The sequence below is a fragment of the Equus asinus genome, chromosome 13, assembly GCF_041296235.1.
Source record: "Equus asinus isolate D_3611 breed Donkey chromosome 13, EquAss-T2T_v2, whole genome shotgun sequence".
NCBI classification, from domain to species: Eukaryota; Metazoa; Chordata; class Mammalia; order Perissodactyla; family Equidae; genus Equus; species Equus asinus.
This window is the reverse complement of record NC_091802.1, coordinates 56,982,556-56,999,074: the sequence shown is the minus strand read 5'-3', so window position 1 is coordinate 56,999,074 and position 16,519 is coordinate 56,982,556. Positions and strand designations below refer to the sequence as shown.

Below are 16,519 nucleotides of genomic sequence, written 5' to 3'. Positions count from 1 at the left end.
ATCCAGGCGGACACAAGCGTCCTGGTCATGTTCTCATTCTCACGGTGGATGGTGGAATCACGGGAGAGCACGCTAGTCTCGTGCTTCATAACACATGCTATGTATATTTTTGTATATATCAAATATCATATAATAAATATTAATAAATAAAAGAAGAAAAAGCATATGTACTTCTACAGCCCACAGATACAGTAGTGAAAATAAACCCCATCATTCTAGCGCACACACACAATCCTAGCCCCCCTAACCACAAGTGTCCCCCCCAACAGCATCAGAGGGACCCTGCGAAGGCAAGCACTGGGGAAGCAGAAGGCATCACCAGCCACCTCACCACCTTCCAGGTCTTTCTGGCCCCCAGCCCCCAGAATAGGCCCAGGAAGGAGCCCAGTTCCGGAAGTGAAACCCCGAGGCTGCACCCAGCCGACCAGGATGGCAGACAGAGGGGACCCCATCTGTGTGATGCGGCTCAATTCCATAAGCAACATCTGTCAGCCCCTGAGAGCAAACGTCAGGGCCCCCATGGGCCCCAGGATGGAGAACAGGACCCTGTTTGAACAGCACCATGCAAATTCACTTCCTTGGTGCCTCCCAAACACGACCAGCGCAGAGGAGGAGGGGGTGGGTGGGAGGCAGACTGAGCAGCTGGAGGAGGAAATGAGGAATGTCGCTATCCAACAGCACACCAGGAAGCTTCCCAGGGACCTGCAGGTGGAGCAGGGGCCCCCGGGGGACAGGGCCCCCTTCTCCCTCTCCCTCCACCCAGCACTCACCTCTGCAGCTCCTTCAGGGACACCGTGATCCGCAGGCCGTGGCCCAGGACGTAGAGAGCGGCCAGGATGTCTGCCCACTGCACCATCTCCCCCAGAGGCCCTCCCTTCAGCACCCTCGGGCTGAACACATCCCCAGACTCCTCCGTCAGGAAGCCGATGTGGACGAGGATCTGGGGGGGACACAGCGGGTCAGCGTGGAGGAGCAGCGGCACTCAGCCCTGCCACCCCCAGGGTGACCCAGCCAGCAGCAGATGCTGCCTCCAGGCTGTGCCTGGGCAGGCGCTTTCTGGCACCAGAGCACCGGGGGGGAACCAAGAGGCAGAGTGACAGCCCTGGGGACACAGGTGAACAAGACGGTCACATCCTGCCCTCGAGGCTCTTACGTTCAGATGGAAGAGGAGGACAACAGTAAACACAGACAAGAGACAGTCTCATGAAATGGTAGGGGCTCTGAAAGAAACAAACAGGTGATGTGAGAGCCAAGACAGTACTGGATGGATGGACGGACGGATGCACAGAGGAACCAATGAATCTCCCCCAAACAGGCTACATTAATCCCAACATCCCAGATAAGTGCCATGACTTTTCTGCTTAACAAGAACAAACGTCTACAGAATGCAGGACCCCTAATGGAGCGGAGAGGGCTTGTTATTCTGCCCCAAACGTGAAAAGAGCCAGGGACCACCACATTCATCTATGCTGAGCCTGCCTCCCCCCACCCTGCTCAAACACAAGTAAATTCAATAAAACTCTTCCAAGGGCAGACCCAGTGCCCACCTGGAAGCCAGGGGCCCTGAGCTAGTTTCCTAAGCTCTCTGAGCTCAGCTGCCCAAACGCAAGGAGAAGGTAAGTACCTGCTTCTGGTCCCTCTGGACAGCCCCCAGCTTCTGTGACAGGCGCTGGGCGGCCACCGCCCACTGGGCCGTGAGCCGCTTGGTCCGCTTCTTCATGAAGATGAGAGACTCCTTCCCACTGCCCATCAGCTCCAGGAGGTGGGACAGGTTGCTCCGGAAAACTGCCTGAAGGGGAGCGCAGGCCTCAGTTGTCGAACCCTCAGACCTGCAGCCGTGCCACCGCCGTCACCCACTGCCCTGGAGACAGGGGCTGGCACCCTCCCCATGAGGCTGGGGCCTGCTCTGGCTTCTCCGGCCCTTTCTAAGAGGCCCACCAGCCCCCACAGTTGGGGAGCCCTGCTCTCACCCCCCCCCAGCCAAGGTGGTCTGTCCCGCTCAGCTCTGATCAGCCTCCTGTCCTGAGCCCTTCTGGAGGTGGTCAGTCATGATGGTCCCAGGGATCCCAGCTGCTACAAGGAGGCAGTCAGTGTAGTGGTCAGAGCCAGGGCTCGGACAGCAGGGAGGTCAGGCCACCTTTCAGGGGAGGCAGAATAACTGCATGCCTTGAACAAGTTAACTCAACCATCTAGACGTCAGACTCATCATCTGTCAAATACGATCGCATACGGACTGCTGGGAGATTGAAGTACATACAGTGTCAGGCACACAGGAAGCCCTCAATAAGTGACAGCTATTACCACTATTATTTTAGTCCACTGAAGGGGTGCCTCCAGGCCCCAGCTTGCCCCTCACGAAGGCCCAGCTTTGCAGCATCCCCAGAAGGTGGGACGGGCACTGTAGGACCTGCCCACCCACCAGCAGAGCTGGCAGCCTCCTTTGACTGGGGGACTAAGCGTTCTCCCAGCTTCCCCGAAGGATGTCCCACCCGGGGATGCCAGCAGATCTGTCCACCAGCCCCTCACTGGCCCATCCGCCTCCCAGGCCCACCTGGACTTTGGGGAGAGGCTTGAGGGCTGTCTGGGTGGCCGTCCGGTTCCTCCAGGGCAGCGGGGGGCAAAACCACTCGACCTCACTGAGGTAGACGAGGAAGGAACACTCGGTGCCGTCCACCCCAAAGAAGGCGTAGCAGGGGTCAGAGGTCCAGCGGGCGCGCATCCACTGCAGAGAGGGCCAGTCTGGGCCAGGGAGCTGTCGCCAGCCCCACCCACACCCTTGATGGGCCCCCTGCATGCATGTCCCTGGGGACAATGAGGTCCTTCTGGAGGGGGCTTCTCAGGCCCACTGTAAAGATGCAGCAAGGGCCAGCAGCAGAGAAGAAAGACTGGACCAGGGTCCCAGGGCCTCAGGGAAGGCAGGGCAGGACCACTATCCCCCAGGCCCGGAAAGAGGAGGACTCCGGAGAACGAAGACAGGTCAGGGCACATGCGGGCAAAGCTCTGGGGCAAACAGCGGGGGGGCAGCAGCACGGGGCCCGGCTGGTATACCTCTCCTTCTGCTGCCCACTCCCGTTACTGAGGACAGGACTCAGCTGAGGCCAAGCGTGGGAGCAGCCTCTGAGGGTGCAAGAGCTGGGACCAGGGTAGGACCCACCCACTGTGATTCCCCGTGGTCACCTAGGGAGAGGTGTGCAGTACCGCCCCTCCGCCCCTCTCGGAGAGTTCAGAACCAGCAGGAGCTGGCTTTGACGCCTGTGGACTGGCTCCCTGGATGGACAGACTTCACGCAGCCAGAGGTGGGGTGGGAGGGGCTCTCAGCCCAGCTGGTTGGCTGGGCCAGGAGGATGCGGACAGAGACTGAGTCTACTCCTTGTCTGAATTTGTCAGGAGGCAGGCTGGGTGGTGGTGCACACATATTTAACAGTTCTTTTACTGTAAGAAAGTACTGAAAACCCTGAAACTTGACTTATCCTGGGCAACCTGAGCAGGAGGGCCAGGCAGATGGCCCAAGCAGAGAGGCTGTTTCCTGGAGGTCAGCCTCTGCCAGTTAGTGCCAGGGTCAGGGTCCGGGGCAGAGAGACCCTCACTAGCGGATATCCCTGCCAGGAGTGGAGTCCCGGAGGCAGTCTGGGGCACGGCCCCTGAGGAGGAGCCCACCCCTCCTGGTCACCCCCACCCTCAGCTCCAGGACTCACCTCCACCTTCCCCGAGCAGTCAGGGAACTTGGGGTCACTGGGCGCCTCACACTGGTCCCGCCGGCCTTCAGACACTGCAGGGAGAGAAGGCCAACTTGCTGAGGCCATGGGTCCGGGGAGGAGCCCGGTGGAGAGCGAGGAGTGGGTTGGTCCAGGGTGGGCAGGGCAAGGGCAGGAGAGCACACTGCTCCCCCCTGAGCTTTCTCACCCAAAAGGCCACGGCCGAGGGGTCCCCAGGCCTGGGTTGCCCCCCTCTGCCACCGTACCCACCCACCTTAGGAGGTTCAGAATCAGTGAGGAGCTGGCTTGAATGGCTATGAACCAGCTGCCTGGATGGGCAGACCTCACGTACCGCCAACTTTTTGAGGGGAGCAGAGGCAGGGCCTGCAGCCCCCAGCCTGCTGCTCCCACATCAAGAGGAACAAAGGGGCCACCCAGGTCTCCAGGGACCTCCATTGTCCTCAGCACCCTCATGCCAGGTGGGCATGGGGTGAACTCCAAGTCACCCCATTGAGAGCCTGAAGCAGGGCCCTGAGGAGCCAGGGGAGCTGCTGTGGGGAGAAGTCAGGGCCCCATCCCAGACGTCCCACCCACGACACAGGCCTCCTGAGGGGAGAGGGGTGCCCCCTGGCCCCCACCCTTGCTGTGCAGGAGCAGGCTGTGGCGCAGGATCTGGTCCACCTTCACGGCAATGTCCGAGACGTTCTGGGCGATGGCCTGGATCCGCTCCATGAGGCTGGCCCCAGGGGGGAACCTGAGTGGGAGAAGCCAGGGGTGAGCCAACGGAGCCTTCCTGGGAGGGCCTCAGCAGGACTGTCATGCTCCCGGTACCCAAATGCTGCCCTGCAACCAACCAAAATGCTGTGATGGAGGAAGCCGGGCCAGGAAACAGAGCCGTCTGCTGGCCCAGCCTGGGCTGGAGGGGCTCCCTAACCATCCAATGCACACACATCACACCATGTGGGAAAGCCCATATCTGCATGAGCCAGGCGTGTCTGCACATGTGTCGAAGGGCAGCCTGCGACCGAAGAAGGCAGAGGAACTCCACACAAGAGCCTGGACAGCATCTGTCCGGGGACCCTCAGGTGATAGAAGCCCTTTGCCTGGGCACAGCCGGCTGCCCTGAGTCTTTCTCTATTTCCTCCCAGAGGAGCTGTATCGTGCCAAAATAAATTCCACCCAAAGCAGCCTGGGGACTTGGCAACTATTAAACCTCTAGTAAATTATTGTTGGGTTCCCAAGAATGAATTCTTCCAGGATCTTAAACAAGTTTACTGCCACGAACATCACAGCCCTCCAGCCCCCATCAATATTTGTGCTGCCTTTATTTTGGGAGAATTTATTTCCTTGTGTTGATTACTACTCGGCTCTCAGAGAAGTTTATTAGACATCATATGACATATTTATCTCACTGCAAGAACTTGTACTGAGATCTCTCTCTGCGGGCATATGGGTCTCAGTGCAAGCAAGACCCAGGGGCCCTTTTCCAGAAGCTGCTTGCTTTTTTGAACACATGAATTCCATTTCCTTTGATTCTCGCCTCATCCTCCGGCTTTGCAGGCCTGGTTTAAGCTCCGTTGATCCGTTTACAAGGACTGGGTCCGTACTGCTGCTCAGAAGGAGAACTCTGTGCAGGAGGATTTCCCCCGGGCTCCATTCTGGGTTGTAAAGGCCACCTGCCCACCAGAGGAAGCACAGTGGTGACCCCCCCGAGGCTGCCTGCCCTCTCAGGCTGCCCTCCCCTTCCTCTCCTTTCTGGAAGGAGGTGGTCCCATCCACAGAGAAGGGCAGCTGGTGCAGGAGACGGGTGCGGACGAGGCAGACATGGGGTGGGGGAGGAAGAAGGTGGCAGGAGGCGGCGACGAGCTCTCCACACACAAACAAGCGTGTGCACACACATGTATACACAGTCCAGTCAGTCCTATTAAAAATAAACACACTAAAACTCTCACGGAAAATGGCATTGCCCTTGTATTCGTTTCCTGGGGCTGCTGTAACAATGTACTACAAACTGGGGGTCTTAAAACAACACAAACTTATTCTCTCCCTGTTTCGGAGGCCAGAAGTCTGAAATCAAGGTGCCAGCAGAGTTGGTTCCTGCTGGAGCCCCTGAGGGACAGTCCCTCCCAGCTTCTGGCGGTGGCCACGATCCTTGGCATTCCTTGGCTGGGAGATGCATTGGCCTTCCTCTCTACGTGTCCAAATTTCCTCTTCTTGGAGGAACACCAGTCATTGGATTAGAGCCCACCCTGAGTCAGTACGACCTCATCTTAATTTGATTACCTCTGCCAAGACCCTATTTCAAAATAAGATCCCATTCCTAGGTTCTGGGGTTCGGACTTCACTACATCTTTCAGGAGGACACAATTCCACCCACAGCAGCCCCCTGTGAGGTTACTAATAAGAAGGAGAAGAGACCTAAAGATGGATGCTTCTTTTGCTCAAAAAGTCCTCAGGCAGGAGGAAGTAGAAATATCTCTCCTTGGTCTTCAGATGGTCAAGGAAGGCCGCGGGGAAGAGAAGTCGGCTCATCGTCAATTTCCAGAAAAACACGAGGAGATGAGCTGAAGCTCTGTCTCTTACGAGCTGTGTGACCCTGGGCAAGTCCCTTAGCCTCTCTGTGACTCACAGTTCTCATCTCTTAAAATAGAGAGGATACTGGCACCTCCGTCACGGAGTCGGAGTGAGGACTGAACGAGGAGAAAATGCGCAGATGAGCCATGCCTGCGTGAAACAAGCTCCGTATGCGTGAGCGATCGTGCTGTTATTGTGGTGTGGCTGGAGCTGCAGCAAAAGGGATTTGGCTGGACCAGGGTTTCTCTGCCTTTTGTCATTATCGTCCCCCTAAGGAGCCTTTTTAGACATTTTCCCCTATTCGCTTTCCCCCTTGAAATGTTAAAACCACAGATATTCTGCTTCTCTGTTGATGCACGATGGAAGACCACAGACCACTGTGATGTCTAAGATTGTCTCACCCTCAGGAGCCAAACCTCACCCTTCAGGGGTGATCTGCGCCCACTGAGCATGCGTGGGTTAGACCAGAGAAGGAACGGGATGACCCTGACGTCCACCAGGCTCTGAAATAAGTTCTGATCGAGGGCTGTGGAACCGTTTTCCCCACCAACCAAAACGGACAGGACGGACGCGGCTCTGACTGGAGGGGATCCTTTAGCTGACCGAAGGAGGCGGCCACAGCGCAGATGGCCGGGGCCTCGCGGCTGCTGTGTTGGGGTTGGCGCCGCACGCGGCCGAGACACAACAGGAGGGTCCCAGTCAGGGAAGGACGGGGCGCCCCTCCTGACTTCTCACCAGAGAGCCTAGGGCACAAACAACCCACATCGGAGACCAGGCAGGGGTCGTGCCAGGCCACCAGAGAGTCTGGAAGGGAGCCCGCCCCACTGCAAGCCTTCCTGAAGGCACCTTGCCCTGGAGGCTCCGCTCCGTCCCCCCTCAGGGAGCCTGATTACTTCCCTGAGCCCCCACCCCTGGGGCGTGGCTGTGAGTGGCTAGCCTGAAACTCCCAATAGAGTCCTGAGTCCCCAAGGACAGGGATACGCTTGCGTATGTGGAGCCTGGCACTGCCCAGCCTGGGCCACATGCCCAGGGCTCCATCACTGAACCGGGTTGAATAGGGTCCCCCCAAATCCACATCCACTCGGAACTTCAGAGCATGACCTTATTTAGAAATAGGGTCTGTGCAGATGTAAGGAGTTAAGGTGAGGTCATACTGGACTAGGGTGGCCCTAAATTCAATGACTGGTGTCCCTCTAAGAAGGCCACGTGAAGACACACAGGGAGAGGAAGGCCATGTGACAATGGAGGCAGAGACTGGAGAGACGCGGCCACAAGCCAAGGGACGCCTGGAGCCCCCAGAAGCTGGAGGGCAGGAGGGACCCTCCCCCGGAGGCTTTGGAAGAAATGATGGCTGCTGCTACCTTGATTTCAGTCTTCCAGCCTCCAGAACAGGGAAAGAATCAATTACCATTGCTTTAAGCCACGTGGTTCGTGGTCATCGTTTACGGCAGCCCCAGGAAGTGAATACAATTACCACCTGCAGAATTGAGGGAAAATGGTTTTTAACCCATCACCAAAAGGGAGTCCAGGTTCTCCTGCCCCTGCTATCAGGAACTTCTCTCCAACCCATGGACCCCTCGCTGAAGCCCGAGCTTAATTCTGCTGCTCCTTTTTTGTGGGAGATGAAGAACAACGAGGGGACACCTTAATTTTCCAAGCCCTGGGTCCGTGACTCTCCCCATTCCTCAGAGATTTATTGGAAAGAGCAAGGACTTTGGAATCAGAGGTCCTTGAGTCAAATCCTGGTTCCACTTGACAGCTGTGTGATCTTGGGCAAGTTACCTAACCTCCCTGAATTCAGGGGTCAACTCCTATAAAATCTGGAACAACCTCAACTACCTTGCAGAGTATTGCGTGGCTTGGACATAAGCCTCAAAGTACTCAGCATACAACAGGTGTTCAATAAAGGCTTGAGATGCTTTTGCTCCCTACCTACAGTGGTCACCCCACCCCTGAGAGAGAGTATCACAAGCCTAACTACCAAGCACAGCACTTTTCTTTTTGGGGGATTCAGCAGTTTCAGAGGACAAGCGCTTTTGCATGAAACGTATCGCTGCACGGGCTTTAAATAGTACACATGGCATCTGTCTGATTTAACAAGTTCAACTTGTGCAAAACAGAATTACTTGGCGTCACTATGATTATACTGGACTTAGCATTGGCACAGCACTTTCTATTTTCAAATAATATATGATTAGACTTCTCTCCCTGAGAAGCTTTTTAGAAAATGACGATAAAAGTAGATGCCGCGAGGCCTCAAACCACAGCAGGTCTGTGACCTGGGAAGGGCCGACGTGGAAAAGAAGAAGGGGGGATGGATGGGGAGATGGCGCAGCTGCCTCCAGCTGGTGGGACCAGAGCCGTGGCGTTGTCACCGTGGTGTCACGTGGTGGGGGACTGACTTCTCCATCAGGCCCAGGAGGTGCGGGGCAAGGGCACACAGCGCTTCTAGGGGTCCACAAACATGTTTTAATTTCTTTAAAAATCAGGAAAGAAGACTTGTAGCTGAAAGAAAATGTTTCAATATGTAATGATAATGCCTTCATCTTTATACCAATGTGGTCATAAAATATAATTTTTCTATAGGTTAAATTGTGTCCCCCCGCCCCCAAATTCACATATCACAGTCCTAACTCCCAGTACCCCAGAATGTGACCTTATTGGAAAATGGGGTGATTTCAGATGTCATTTGTGAAGTTAAGATGAGGTCATACTGGAGTGGGGTGGACCCCGATTCCACCATGCCCGGTGTCCTTGTAAAATGAGGAAATCTGGACACTAACCCGCACGCAGAGAGAACACCGCATGAGGGCTGGAGGGATGTTGCCACAAGCCAAGGAGCGGCCAGAGGCGGGGACGGACCTGGACCAGATCTTCCCCGGGGCGCCTTTAGATGGAGCGCCCTGCTTGCACCTTGATCCCAGGCTTCCGGTCGCTAGATGTGCGACAACACATTTCTGTTGTCAGTCTGTGGGACTCTGTTACAGCAGCCCTAGGATGTTAACACAATTTCTAATGATTTTTCTGGAAGAAGGTGCCTGAGGTCATGATGCAGCCCAGAGAGGCAGGGTTTTTCCTAGACGGTTGCAAGGACATGAGGAAAGTGTTCTGCGAATGATCATGATAATAAAACAGCCAACAGGCATTGAGCACTCCCTTGCCAAGCTCTTCATGTACATGGTCTCATCTAATTCTCATGACAACATCATGATTCCTTTTAACGGCTCCATGGTCCAGATGAGGAAACCAAGACACAGCAAGGTTGAGTAACTTGCTCAAGGTCACAAAGCTATTAAGTGGAAAGATCAGGTTCCAACCAGGAAGCCTGGCTCCTGCCGAAACGGCTGCTGTGCTGCAGAGGGGCAGACGGGGGAAGACGTTCCCGGGGGCAGCTGAGCCACAGGCATTCCGGAGGACGGAGAGCCGGGCCTTCCAGACACACACCGGGACACACCTGCAGAGTTCACAAGCCGGTACAGGGCCCCCAGCACTTTGTCCTCGGTAAGCCAAGCTGCCTGGTGAGTGCTGCGTCTACTGGGATAACCGCCAACACCCCCCTGCAGGTGGCGAAGCCTGAAAGAGTTCTGGCAAAGGAGTTTCCCTGGCAACATCCACCCTAACCCTGCAGGGCGGTTCCTGGGGTACAAACCTCGAATTCTGTCTGCTCAGGCAAATGGAACATGGGGACGATGCCCTCAGCCTTACTTCCACTGCCCAAGGCGCCCCAGTCTTCCTCCAACTGGCACAAGGACTGAGAGCCCATTATTCCTCCCACTTGGAGTATATTTCCATCCCTTTCCTTTTTTATGTTTGGTGCACGTATTTTAAAAGCAGAAGGTGGTTAACTCAGATGAGCTTGAACTGGTGGGCTCCTGGCAGCGTGGCAGGAATGCAGTGAAGACTCAGGGCCACATCAGGGAGAGGCAGGGAGAGAGAAGGAAGGCTGGAGATCTCAGAAGAGATGCCCCGGGAGGAGGTCCCGCCCACCATGTGCCTTCCCTACGTATTTACTGCGTGCCTTCTCTGCTCTGGGCCTGGAGGACACAGGAGAATCTGATGCAGGCCCAGTCTCAAGGACGCCCTGAGTGAGGGTATCAGAGAGAAGGGACAGGGTGAGGACAGTCTGGGTAGTGTCTGTGTGGGGTGACTCTCGGGTGCCATCCCACGATGTCACTGTGCCTATAACATCAGGGAGGGGGCAACATGTGGGCGGCCAAGAATCCAAGCTGCATGCAGTGAAGGTTGTCCTCACCCCACACATTCCAAAAAAGGCCTGCCCTTCACCCACCATGGGAGGGCACCTCTGAGTCCTGGAAGGGTCCCACCCGATAAGAGTGGCCAGCCAGAGAGTCCACGCTAACGATGTGATTTAGTGGGGGCCCTTGGGCTGCGCAGCATCGGCTGGGCCTCTGGAGGTCCACCACGTGGATGGTCAGTCATGTCTACGTGACTGATACCCCGTAAAACCTCTAGACACCAAAACTCAGGTGAGCATCCCCGTGGCAGTACTCAGTGTGTGTTGTCACACGTCATTCTGGGAGAACTGAGCACTGCCTGCACGCCTCTACTGGGAGGAACACCTGGCAGCGCGTGCCTGGTCTCGCCTGGACCTGCTCCACGCGCCTCTTCCCATTGCTGATGGAGATCTAACATCATAAACCACAACCGTGAGAACAACAACTTCGCTGAGTTCGGGTCCTTCCAGTGAAGCATGGAACACAATGGTGGTTTTGGGGACCCCCAAACACACTGTGTCAGTGCCCATGTCTGCAGCTCCATCAGGACCACCATGGGCCGCAGAGTCTGACATTTCCCTTCTTGCCTGCACTCAGGGTCATATGGAGGTGCAGAGAACGCTGGCCCAGGCCCAGCCCCTAGAGCTTTGTTCTGCCTTCAGCAGAGGGGGGACTGAAGCCCCCAGAGGCTCCTGCCATCAATGCCCGGGAGTCCCAGTGGTCCAGTGTATACAGACTCCTGACTTACTGACACATGGAAAAACAATTGTTGAGCAACGGATATTGGGAATTCAGCTCAATGGCACATACTGGCGAGAGCGCGGGGGCCTGCAGCCTGCCTGGGAGAGAGCAGCTGAGGAGGAGGGTGCCCTGAGCATCTGCTGTGCCAGAAACAAGGAGGTGAAGAGCCAACTGCAGCCCAAGCAAGACCCCCCCCAACGGCTACACTATCCAGGTAAACAATGCCCACCTCGTTCTGCCCCCAGGGCCCTCTGCTCCACCTGCCAAGGGCGCCGGAGACGAGGCCAGAACCTGAAGGTCTGCATCCAGATCAGACTCCCCCCTCTGGAAGGTGGTGCACACTCCAGTTCTTCTCAGGTTCTGGACTTCTCTGCAATGTCACCAAAGGCCTCCCACCTCCTGGCCCTGATCCCACACCTGCCACACTGAGCTGGCTGCTTTCTTGTTCAGTGGTGGGGACATGCATGGTCACATCTTGGTCGACCCACTCCAAGAATCCCCATGCCCTCCTGGGGGACTCTGAGAGGCGTGAAAGGGACAGAAGGGAGCAGCACTGTGTAAGACACGCCGTGAGCTTAGGAGCTGACCAGGCTGCCAGGCTGACCCCGCTCTGCGTGTCCTAGCCAGGGGTTGTTGACACGACCCCTCTGAGCCCCGGCTCCCTCATTTGTCAAAGGAGGTATGATGGTTAATTTTGTGTCAACATGATGGGGCTAAGGGATGCCCAGGGATCTGGTCAAACATCATTCCTGGGTGTGCCAGTGAGGGTGTTTCCAGAAGTGATCAGCATCTGAACTGGTGGACTGAGTGAAGAAGATCCCCACCACCAACGTGGGAGGACACCATCCCGTCGTTGAGGCGCTAAGAGAACATAAAGATGAGGAGCGGCTGGTTCACTCTCTGCCTGAGCTGGGACATCCATCTCCTCCTGCCCGAGGCAGCGCCGCTATTTCTCAGGCCTTGGGACTCCCACTGAACGACACCACCGGCTCTCCTGCATCTCCAGCTTGCAGAGAGCAGCTTGTGGGACTTCTCTGGAGAAGCCCGACTGACACAGGAGGCCACTCACAGGGCTGCTCTGAGGAATAACTGATATGATGCACTTACCTTTGCCCGGCACGCTCAGAGCTTGATTTTAGTGATTACTTCCATGGTTCTCATTATTACTTATGGTGGGCACTCAAAGTTAGGTCCCATGCCTTTGGGACAGGATGAAGCCCCCATTAGATATGCCCGACAACAGAATGGACCACGTGGAAAGTGGTGAGTCTCCTGACACCAGGGTCGCTTAAGCAGAGGTGTAAGTGGATCTGAGAGGCGAGGACAGGATTCTGGCCCTGCTGAGGCCGCCCGGGAGCGATGGGCTGGCACTGCCCCCTCCAGGCTGGGACTCTGTAAGGGCCTGCACTGCCAGCAGAGAGAGTCTGGCCCCTGCCTTTGCACTTGATGCTGCAGCAGGAGGTCACTCCTGAGCCAGGCCGGGAGGACCCCCGACGGCACCACCAGCCTGTGGAGAGCCAGGCTCTCTGGCCCCAGCCTGCAAACTGCAGGGGCTGGGCAAGGGCAGAAAACATGGAGACACTCTGCCTTCTCAGGAAACTCTTGGGGCCAGCAGAGCTGACACACGAGCCTGAATGGTCCCACCATGCCTCCAGCCAGGTGGAGACCCCACTCAGAATCATGGGACTTTTTCACCCCCTACGCCCCACGAACGAGGCAGTCATGTGGGTGCCCAGCTCTCACTGCTGCCGGCTGTGCAGACAACGCAGGTCAGGCCCGGCCGCCTCGGGCTCTACGACCTAGGGCCGTCCTTTCCCTGGCTGAGCCCGGGTCCGTCCTCTGTGGGTCATGGCCCTGGATAGGATCCTCCTCACTGGGCCGCTGGTCAAGATCAAAGTTCATAAGTACCCAACAGGGGGTGGCTGTTACTATTATCTATGGTCATCATTAATTATTATTACTGCTACTTCAGCCAGCTCTGCAACAAAGTCCACTGGAATCTGGAACACACCCGTGGGGGCCGAGGGCCACCCCACATGTAGCACTGCCTGGAAGAGGCCCTGACCTCTCTCCCATAAGGTGCTGGTGGTGGCCTGAGCCAGCCTCTGAAACAGGAGGGTCTGCGAGCAGCCCCGGGCAGGGGTGGTAGGGGGCACGCAATTCCCCAGGATCTGCGGGCGCCTCCTGACGAGGCCACCAGTGTCCCCGCCTCCTGGGAAGCGGGCTAACAGGTGCCCTCCTGGGAGCTCTGCCCTTCCCTGCCTGGTGCAGCCCCCTCGATGGCCGGAGCTTGTCATGTGGCCTCCTGAAAACCTGCCCCGGCTCAGGAGTCAGCACTCTCCACTCCCAGGCCCTTTGAGCCGGCGCGGATCCCGGAGACCTGCCGCCCCGCGCCTTCCTTGACGGAGGGGAAACTGGCCCAGAGAAGACAAAACGACTTCCCTGAGGTCGGGCTGGGGACAGAGCAGGGACTCACACACTGGCCCCCGTGCTCCTTCCCACTGCATTTACAAAACAGCTGAATGAGCCTGGAGCGGGAGGGAGCCTGGAGGCGGAGACCTGGGCCTGTGTATTCTTCCAAAAACCTACTAAGGACCAAGCATTCCACCAAAATGATCATTTCTTACTCAGAAAGTACAAGAAGGCCCAGCCAGGCCTCTGGTCACCCGCCCACCCTACTCCCCACCCCAGGGGACCACCAGTCGCTATTCTAAGTATCCGTAGTATTCTAAGTCCGTGCATGCCTGCCCAAATTCACGCCCACAGACTGACCACCAGCCCCTCTTGCTCGGGCACAAGTGGCCTGCTGGAGCTGGCTGGCCCCAAGGCTGACCCTGGTACAGCCAGCTCTGGGCACTGGCCCAGGGCCCCCTGAAAAGGCAGCCAGCACCCCAGGCCGCCCGCCAGCTGCAGGCTGCTCTGCTCCCTCCACCACCCAGGGCCAGGGCCATGGGCCAGAGCCAAGCCGGGAGCTCTGGCTCCCCCCAGGCACCAGTGGCCACTTCCCCTCAGGCCGCCAGCACAGTCATCAACTCCCTTCAGGCCAGGCCCCCAAGAGGCCTCCTGAGGCTGAGCCCCCTCCCCCAGCCCCACGAGGTAATCACAGATGCCAGTCCTCGCCGCCCTGGCCTCGGGACCGAGCTCCAGGAGGCCTCGGGAAGGAGGTTTAATTTCTCGTTCCTCTCATGATTTATGAGGGTTGCATTCAATTAACAGGGTATCGATTTCCGAGCAGCTGGCCAGCATGCTTGCTGGAGTTGTTATTTGATTATGAAACTGATCGCTTTCCTTTTAAAACACAGGTGCCTGCAGACACAAGTACCAAGAGACACAAACACATACAGCCAGAGACTCCAGCGTCGTGGGCGGGAAGATGTGCCCCTCTGTGTCTGTCTCTCTGTCCGTCATCTTCTCACACGCACCACACGGGACACAGGAAGCCCCCAGCCTGGTTTCCAGCCTCCCCTGCATTTTTACTGCTCTCCTCCTCAGGTTCAGCCCCTCCTCACCTTCATCCAGAGCCCCCGAAGCTGGGGCAGGGGCTCCAAACAGATGACCAAGGATCTGCCAGCCCCTCCCCAAGCATAAGCAGAGAGGACTCCTCTCTTCTGCACCAAGAAATATACATACACATACAGTCATGCGCCACACAATGACATTCGGTGACAGACAGCATGCACGACAGCGGTTCCATAAGGTTACTACCATTCGGCCTAGGTGTGCAGTGGGCTATACCATGTAGGTTTGTATACTCATGTAGGTCAGAATACTCAGTGATGTTCCCACGATGACAAAATCGCCTAATGACGCCTTTCTCATGACTGGTCCCCATTGTAAGTGACGCATGAGTGCACATAAATACATACACAAACAGATGTGTATATTAGGTAGACAGACAGATGCTACTCTTCCCACTATTGACGGGAACAGAGCGGGAGTTGGGTTGGGTGTGGGCTCATCCCTCGGGGAAGGGATCGGTGCCCCGTGAGTGGGGCAAAGCCAGGGTGTCGCAGCCGCCCTGTGGGGAACAGAGGCCCCACCCCAGGGCCCGGCCTTCTCCTGGAGGGTTTTCTTTGAATATCTCACATGCATATTTTATAATTGAGACACACTGAGATGCTACTGGAGGTGCCTGTCTCATGTCTCATATGTAGATCACATGACAAGTACGTTGCCTTTCATTAAACATTTTTTAACATATGATTTTTAGTGGTCACACTTTATTCCATCATGTGTATCCATACTGTACGGACCTTTTCCTATCGTCCTCTCAATAGTAGCATATAGATGTGTCTATTTGGCTGTACCCTCAACGATAAAAGTCCTATAATTAAAACATACTTGCTAGTTTGATGAGCTAAACCATTTCGTAAAAGTGGAATTTTTATTATCAGTGAGGTCGAAATTTCTCCCACCTTCTCTGTCCTGTTAAATGTTCTTTTGCCTCAAATTCCGCTTTGTTTGAAGTAAATGTTGCCATCTAAACTTTCTTTTCATTTGTGTTTTTAGATGTATTTTGCCCTTCCTTTTATTTTAAATGTCAGAGTCACTGGGTTTTAGGCCTGCCAGCACGGGGTCTGAGAGAAGTGAGGCACCTCTTAAAATTGAGCCCAAAGTTGTCTAGGTAAAGTGTCCCACGCCCCCTACCCCCCAGGCCCCTAGGGAAGCTGTTCTCCTGTCCACACGGCCCGGCCAGCACAGAGATGGCGGGAATGTATAGAAGCATTTTTGAGTTTTTAAATAAAGCTTTTAAAAAAAACTTTTTTAGGAAAAAAACCCGTCATCTCATTACCCACACACAAGATGTATGCCTGCACTATTTTATTTTTATTTAATTTCACACTCTATGTAATACCACCATATTTATAATTACATAACCTGCTTTTCTCACACTTTCACTTCCCATTAAAATCCCAGCATTTCCCCATCAAGATGCTCTTTCATGGCGGCACGAGCCCCAGCGAGCGGGCCCGATGCAACTCACCTACCTGTCCCCTCACTGGCATTTGAACTGTTGCTCAAACTTTTGGACACTATAAAAAAGGCCACAATGACCAAGACGATCATGGAAGTCAAGATTCTTTTCCTAAGACGGATTCCCAGAAGGAAATCCAGGTCCAAGGGCGTGACCATGTTTGAGTCTCCACTCACGTAGCGGCCGGCCACCGGCTCCGGCTCCCAGAGGCCAACGGCAATGACTCGGGATTCCCAGGGGGTCCAACCCTCTCAGCGTACAGAACGGGCATCAGGCCCAACAAACCCCGGGTCAAGCTG

At 55.8% G+C, this 16,519-nt stretch overlaps 1 protein-coding gene across 3 annotated transcripts in view; it reads right to left on the bottom strand.

Moving 5' to 3' along the window:
• The window catches only part of MGAT5B (alpha-1,6-mannosylglycoprotein 6-beta-N-acetylglucosaminyltransferase B), a 75,729-nt gene that overhangs the window by 40,926 nt on the left and 18,284 nt on the right, over positions 1-16,519 (bottom strand). For all 3 annotated transcript variants that reach the window (XM_044745759.2, XM_070483693.1, XM_070483694.1), the window contains 5 exons: positions 4,334-4,449; positions 3,696-3,769; positions 2,552-2,722; positions 1,625-1,789; positions 771-940 (listed from right to left, as the gene is read on the bottom strand). In XM_044745759.2, coding sequence (XP_044601694.1) covers positions 771-940; positions 1,625-1,789; positions 2,552-2,722; positions 3,696-3,769; positions 4,334-4,449 — 696 coding nt within the window. The remainder of the gene's footprint in view (positions 1-770; positions 941-1,624; positions 1,790-2,551; positions 2,723-3,695; positions 3,770-4,333; positions 4,450-16,519) is intronic.